The sequence below is a fragment of the Haliotis asinina genome, chromosome 8 (genome assembly GCF_037392515.1).
Source record: "Haliotis asinina isolate JCU_RB_2024 chromosome 8, JCU_Hal_asi_v2, whole genome shotgun sequence".
Taxonomy (NCBI): domain Eukaryota; kingdom Metazoa; phylum Mollusca; class Gastropoda; order Lepetellida; family Haliotidae; genus Haliotis; species Haliotis asinina.
In genome coordinates this window covers 1,210,116-1,218,243 of record NC_090287.1, presented here as the reverse complement: position 1 = coordinate 1,218,243, position 8,128 = coordinate 1,210,116, and the positions used below count along the sequence as shown (strand labels likewise).

At 41.5% G+C, this 8,128-nt stretch overlaps 1 protein-coding gene across 1 annotated transcript; it reads right to left on the bottom strand.

The window, feature by feature from the left end:
* Window positions 1–6,489: 6,489 nt before the first annotated feature.
* LOC137293443 (tryptophanase 1-like) lies at window positions 6,490–7,848 on the bottom strand. The gene has a single exon (XM_067823979.1). It carries the CDS (start codon window positions 7,846–7,848, stop codon window positions 6,490–6,492), a length of 1,359 nt encoding a protein of 452 aa, XP_067680080.1.
* Window positions 7,849–8,128: the final 280 nt, after the last annotated feature.

The following is an 8,128-nucleotide window of genomic DNA, read 5'->3' as shown; positions in this document are numbered from 1 at the left end:
GCGATTAATTGTACATGATACAATTAAAATGTTGATTTGCAATTCTCTCAAAACATGGTTTGATACTATGTTGAATAAAAGTCATACATGAAATATAAATACCTTTTGTATAATTACAACAATCATTCAAAATTCACAACATATCTGTGGACCACAAGAACATGCTGTTGTTGTTGCCTGACATGCTCTGTGCTGGGCCCCTGACACATGTAGCTTTTATAGAGAGTAGTCATATGACCTGCCTCTGCAACACTTGCATGGACTGCATGTGCCAAGGCCCAGGATGTACCTGTCAGACCACAAGTAAGGTGGGCTGTCTGTGCGAATATCAGTGAGTGCTGAAAGTAAGGTGCAGTGTTAATGACAAAACATTTCAACCTGTGACATAAGTATGATGAATTGAGATCTAAATGGTGTGTTACTGGTAGAGCCCCAGGTACACATTCAGTGTGTACATGTCAAACAATCACAATGTCATATTCATGCTTGCCTGGATTGCACTCAAGCTTTGAGGAAATCGAAAATTGTATGCCACGTCCAGTCACAAGTGTACATGTTGTACATTGTGTTGTGATGACTGTCCTTGGATTGATGCACTGAAAAACGTCATTGAGGCTCACTTCCAGGATGAAGGTGTTAAGAGGGGACGATGAAAGTCTGGTCGCACAAAGTTAGAACCATTTTTTCGACAATTATTACTTTGTGGTGCAGGATTCTGTTCGCGGAATTCACTGGGACAATTCCCAAGCAAAATTACACCCCTTAGTGTTATACTAAGTGTTATACTACAGACAAGGACAAGATCTGAAACATAAGAACATGTTTCTGTGCAGGTCTTTCTCATGCACGTCCTTCAATACAAGCCATCTATTTTAGTGATGGAGAAGCTAATCAGTGTCAAGAAACTACAAGGACTTTTTGTCAATCTCTGCCTCCATGAAGACGGCTATGGGCTGAAAGCAAAGTGACATTTTTTGTAGCAAGTGTTTGTGCAAGGATAGCAGGTATAGTAAAAAGACTTGCAGCAAAAGCTAGTCTTGAAGCACCTCTCATGAACCAAACCACTCCACTCCACCCGGCTCCGCAGTAACTTTGTGATTGGGTTGTAACGCATGTTCCAGTTACAAAAAGCTGAATGTGAAAAACAAGAGATGAAGCAGAAACTGAAAGCCAAAAATTGTAATTTTCTACATCAACTGTTCCCGGAACAAGAAGTCATCATATTTTCATTCCAGTAAGTGCAAAAAGTTGGTCACAAGTAGTAAAACTCAACAATACTAGCCATAAAAACAGAGAATTCAAAATATGTTGACTGTGACATAAAAACTATTGAACCAGGATCTTACGGTGCTGTTGTTATTGAAGGACATGTCACTTTCTGTTGATGGTGACAATGACGGCATGATCGTTGATGTTGATGTTCTGGTTCCTGTAAACGAACCACAGAAACTAGGACGGACGTTAGAAGTGATACTACCTTTTGATCATGTCATCATGACCGCTGATGTCGGCATCACACAGATATTTCAATCTCTCCCATGGCAACTACAAGTAAATTTGAAAAAAGTGAAAGAGTTTCAGAAACAAGTAATTAATACATTATGTCCTTGAAACGTGCTTGTTACCCTCCAACAGGAACAGGATATAATGTTTGAGGAAAAAGTTCTTAAATTCACTCTCGAAACGCCGAATCAATAATCGGGAGATAAGTACGAATGTGAAGCGGCCATAAAATGCTCCTGAATCATTCAGCAGACGCGATAATATTATCCTCTACGGTGTGCCGGAATCCGATGATGAGAAATCCATGCTGTGCAAGGAGAAAGTGATCACGATATTTAATGAGACTTTGAAATTTAAAACTTGGCAGCCAGGTGACATTCACCGTGCACATCGTCTTGGAATGAAGCGCCAAAACGCCGACAAACCTCGCCTTGTCATAGTCAAATTGACGGTATCAGATGACAAAGTCAGAACCCTCAAGGCCAGACCAGCTCTTAAGGAAAGGGGTTTTGGAATAACCAGTGACTTAACGACACGTCAACGACAAAAACTTCAAACGCTAAAGGCTACCAACTAGTTCCGCTTCTTTAAAATTGGCAAGTTGATAACGAAACCTTGTTTAGTTGCAGAATCCGGAACTTCGACATCGCAGAAAACCAGTCAAAAGAGACGACGCATTGTAACATCAAGTACAGACACCGAACCTGCGTCATCGATAGTGTCGAAATAGGAAGTCGGCCGAAGCCCGGATCACATTTCACAAAGTATTGATGACTTTGTAAGTATGGTTTTAGATTCTGCAGTCTGTATGAAGACACGTGTATCGTTCGCACCGTCGAGAAACAATCTTAAATACTGAGTGTATGGTTGCACGGCGGGTTGCACGAAAATCTTTAAAGACGTTTAGACGTAAACGTACTGATACCAATAGAAAACTATATTGTAAAGAACGAAATATATACAGTAACTGCTGTAGAAGATTTAAATCGGACCAGAGTAAACGAGATGTCGATAAATTAACTTTATTTTGGAAACAGATCAGATATTTAAAAAGTCGACCATCACGAAATAATGTAATTCCGTAAGCGGGGTGGCTAAATCATTTTAAAAATGTATTTCATAATAATTTTGTTTTTAATGATTCTTTTGATGATTGTACTTTGCAGGTTAATGTAACACCAGCTATTTTAACTGCAGATATGTCAGATGTCGAATCACTTGCATTAGACTCACCATAACATTTAATGAAATATCAGAAGCGTTATCTCATTTGAAAAATGAATACTTGTTTTAATAAATTGTTTGAAAGTGGGATTCCCCCGCCCCCAACCCCCCCCCCCCCCCCTTTGTTGGGCGCGATCAATCATTGTACCCTTACATGGTGATGTCACCAATCCAGATAATTATAGAGGAATTTCCCTAATGAGTGTTTTAGGTAAAGTCTTTACATCTGTACTAAATAACAGGCTCACCAAATGGTCAAATATGACAGATACAATTCCCCAATCACAAGCAGGCTTTAGAAAGAATTATTCAACTTCTCATCATGGACGCCCAGTATTTATTTTAAAATCTTTGATTGTCAAATTCAGCCTATACTTTTGTATGGATCCGAGATTTGGGGATTCCAGAGATATGACTATATAAAAAATATATCTGATGGCCTGTAAGAAGTTTTTAAATGTAGGATCCACCACACCAAATTGTATGGTGTACGGTGAATGTGGGAGGTACCCCTTGTATATAAATGTTCATATTCGATGTATAAAATTCTGGTTTAAGATATTGGGTATGCAAGATCATAAATTACCGTAAAAAAGCTAACAACATGCTTGTTCATTTGGACAACATTGGCAAAGTGACGTGGGCATCTCATGTAAGAAATCTCCTATCTGCACATGGTTATGGTTTTGTATGGTTAAGACAGTCAGTTGGTCATGCAAGGTTGTTCTTAACTCAGTTTCGAGAAAGAAGTCATTCATTTATACGTTTTAGGTTAGGTTTGATCAACATAATGGTAGACGAAGGAAGACGCTTTTATATTGAACGATGCAAAAGATTGTGCCCATTGTGTAATATAGACGTGGAAAATGACATCCATTTTCTACTCGTATGTCCTTTGTATAAAGATTTGCGTACTAAATATATAGCGGAATACTATCTATGTAAGCCACCCACATTAGCATTTAAACTACTTCTTTCATCAACTGACCAGCATGTAATAATAAGGCTGTCGTATTATATCAATTCTGCTCTTATTAAACGTAACAGACTGAAAACAACGTTTGTAGGTCCATCACCTTTCACTACTTGTACACAATCTACTGCTTATATCGTGGATTGCTGTTTAGATCACTAATCACTCATACCCATTCCATTATATATATATTGGAGGCCTTTTGTACAATAAACATCTTTGACTTTGTCTTTGACTTTGAGTAAGCACTCTATATAACGGTAAAGTAAACATTTTACCTTCGCCATTTTTTATATCATATGGCAAACACTATGTTCTACATGTTTGCAAAAATGAAGTATATGGCAGAACGGACTATTTCTATACACGGCGCTGAATATGCAACATTTTGGGCAGTTTGTTCCAACTGTGGGTAGATACGTTATGCAATTGTGGCGTAGAGAGGTATCGGTTTTGCACAGTTTACACAATGGTGCTTGCTGACACCAGTGTGTGATGAATCTCACTGCCTTTATTACAACACATTGATTCACCGCCATGTGAATGCTTACTACAAGTCTACCTACAACTCAGTGTTGATTGCCTCCATTCCCAAGGCATGTACGTATACTCAATGTGTCTCCCCGTCTACTCAAGGTCTAACAACGTGTCTCCTCTCGTCTACTCCAGATCTAACTCCTTGTATAACACAATGTCTCCTCCCGTCTACTCCAGATCTAACTCCAGGTGTCCTACCGTCTTCATCAGATCTAACTCCAGGTTTCCCATCGTCTACTCCAGATCTAACTCTATGTCTCCTCCCGTCTACTCCAGATCTAACTCTGTGTCTCCTCCCGTCTACTCCAGATCTAACTCTATGTCTCCGATCGTTTACTCCAGGTCTAGCTACTTCTATTCCAGGTCTAGTTGCATCTACTACAGATCTAATTACTACTACCCCAGGCCAATTTACTTCTAGTCAAGGTCAACTTATTTCTACTGAAAGTCAACTGTCTACTAAACCAGGTTTCCTTTCTTCTACTGCTACCTACCACTAGTCCAGGTTGAGTTACTCAACTCCAGTTCAGGTTTGTACTACTTCAGGCCGAGCCACTTCTAGTCCAAGTCTAGCTATATTTACTCCAGGTCGAGTTACGACTACTCCAGGTCGAGTTACGACTACTCCAGGTCGAGTTACGACTACTCCTGGTCGAGTTACGACTTCTCCAGGTCAAGTTACGACTACTCCAGGTCACGTTTCTACTTTTGTCGGTGAAGTTACGACTACTCCAGGTCACGTTTCTACTTTTGTCGGTGAAGTTACGACTACTCCATTTCGAGTTTCTACTACTCCAGGTTAAGCTACTTCTAGTCCTGATCTGGTTATTTCTACTGTTCAAGTTTCTGCTATTCCAGGTCTAGCCATCTCTAGTCCCGTCCTAGCTACTTGAACTCTAGGTCTAGTTACTTCTGCTACAGTTCTAGTTACTTCTACCTAAGGCCACGTTTCTACCACAGGACTTTTTACTTTTGCTAAAATTTTAGTTTCTTCTGCTCAAGGTCAAGTTATTACTGATCCAAGTCTAGCTACTTCTAGTCCAGGCCTAGTAACTTCTATGTCTGGTCTAGATACTTCTGTTACAAGTTGAGTTATTTCTGCTACAGATCCAGCTACTTCTAGTCGTGGTCTGCATATTCAAATAAGTTATAACAAGACAAGATGATTATTGAAGCCCTTTATTAAAGTACTTGGAAGGATTAGCATGAGGATTACCAAAATGCAAGCGTTTAAATATAGCCCTGCCCATAAAATTCAAATATTACAGCTAAAGAGTGAAAATATATAAACATATGTAAGTGTGTTGGGATATGACAAATCCATATACCTCATTCGGACCTACGAGCATCGCTGTGTTATAGATAGCAGAATCCCTTTGTCTTCGTTCATACAACACCAATGTCGGGAATAATCCATTTTGGAGTCATATTATTTGAAACGAAACAGGTGAGGTGAGCGTTTCATTGCTACAGGTATTGGAATTCGCAAGCGGCGACACTGATGGAACACCAGTGAATGCACAGACCCGCACACTGCTGCAGTCATGTCGCGTCAAGAGCGGCCAGTCAGCTGGACCAACCGTCGCTGGCTCTGCACGGTTTTCTTTGGACTTCCTTGAAAGGCGCAGCAGAGCGTAGCGTGGTCGGAATGGGCAGAACGTTACTCAGAACGACCATGGTGGCGCTGTAATGATTTGTGGCTGGGGTATGTGACTGGCAGAACACATTTCACTGTTCAGTTCTACCGTGACAACATCCTGGAAGCATACGTGTTGACATGGTCGTCGTTTGGTATTCCAGGACAACGCGAGAGAACCCATGTCTCCTGTTGTCACTGAGTATCTCCAACAGGAGAACATAACAACCTTGCCATTGCTATCACTCATTCCTGGCCTGTCAACCAACTAACATGTCTGGCATATCCAGGGCAAAGTTGATACTGGGTGTGCCACGTTGAATCCCGGATTGTCTTAAGAACAGAGGCTTATTCGCGCGATATTTGTGATGGGCAGGAGGGGGCTTTGGACACATATCTAACATAATCTATGGCAATTTGATTCTTACGGACTAATATAAATCACCGTCAGATGTCCTCTTGACTCTGTCAAACTCTTTATCTCATTAAAGAAAATATTACCAGCTGTGACACCTTTTCATTGAACATCACTTAGTTTATAGTAGAATGTCTACTGTGGTAGACCCAATAGATATCAATTACCCCAGACCATAAAGGTTTCATTTTGTGCAATAAATTAATTAATATCAATCAAAGATGCATTAACAGGCTCCAATAACATTTTAGACATGCCTATACAACGCTGTACAATACGTATTCCAGATATGCGTTCCCGTTTTGCCAGCAACTTTTCAAATACCTCACCTATATGAAGCATGTGAGACAAAGTATAGGCTCGTCGTGGGAGACATATTCTCAAGAAGTGGTGAGGTTGAGGATTCTCTCGCTCGTTGCTGTCATCGAACTTCAGGGCATCGTCCAGATAGTTGCACCGTATACCGCCCTCTATGTACAGGGCACAGTGTAGGGCCCACGCCGGATACTGCTCTGTGGGAATGTGGGGTAAACATCTAGCAGCGTTGATGTAGATGGCGCTTCCTACTGGCTCAACTATTGGGACACCGGCTTTCTTCAAGATGTCACCAAACGTGGACAAACTTTCAATTCTGTACTTCAGGTAGCGGTCTTCAATCCCTTCTGTCAAGCCAATTGCTACGGCATCCAGGTCTCGGGCAGCCATACCACCGTAGCGTCTTCTGCCTTCGAATGTTTCCACCATTTCGTCAAATTTTTCACGAAGGTCTAACAATTTGGTGGCAAAACACCCCCCTATGCTGCACATGGCGTCTTTCTTGGCTGACAGGTACATTCCATCAAAGTATGAACACATCTCAAGAGCTATGGCCCTAGCTGACATATCACCATATGATTTCTCTCTAATTTTAATGAAATAAGCATTTTCCTCGAAGCGACAGCCATCCATAAATAGAGGGATACGGTACCTTCTGCATATCTCCGAGGTACGTCTAATGTTTGCCATGGATACTGGCTGTCCTGCTTGGTGGTTGCTGGTGACGGTCAGGACAACAATAGCAATGTCTGACTCAGATAATTCTTGTTCGAGTCTCTCGCAGTCGATGTTGCCATTGAAGAACTCACCTCTGACACGCTTGCATGGGAGATCCTTTTGCGAAGCCCCTAACACGTTGGCGAGAGTTTTACCTGTGCTATACATCGTGTTGCTGAAGATTGCGAGTCCAGGTTTTGAATACATGGAGAAGAGTAAGTGTTCAGCAGCCCGTCCTTGATGCACCGGAAACACGTAAGGGAAACCCGTGATTGATCGGATAGTGTCTTCAAATTTGTCAAAACTGTCGGGATTTATAGAGCCCTCGTGCGCTTGTAACATCGCAGCCCATTGCTGGTGGCTCATCGCGGCTGCACCGGAATCCGTCCACAGGTCAAAGTTGATTTCCTGATCGCTTAATTGCAAAGGATTGTAGTGTCTTCTGTGCAGTGCTTCAACCCGCTCCTCTTTCGTGATATCAGCTAAATGAGCCACCATTTTGATTCGGAAAGGTTCCATGAACGCCATCCTGTGAATGACAATAATAATTTCCGTGACACCTTTGCATGTAATGCTACTTCCCGGAGAGGGATGAAGGGTAGTAGCAATGGGAATATGATGACCATGGAGAGGGATGAAGGGTAATATCAGTGAGAATATGATGACTACGGAGAGGGATGAAGGGTAATATCAGTGAGAATATGATGACCACGGAGAGGGATGAAGGATGATATCAGTGAGAATATGATGACTACGGAGAGGGATGAAGGGTAGTAGCAATGGGAATATGATGACCATGGAGAGGGAT

Bases quoted from the DNA above. Each gene is read 5' to 3' on its own strand.
- LOC137293443 (XM_067823979.1), bottom strand. From the start codon at position 7,848: ATGGCGTTCATGGAACCTTTCCGAATCAAAATGGTGGCTCATTTAGCT.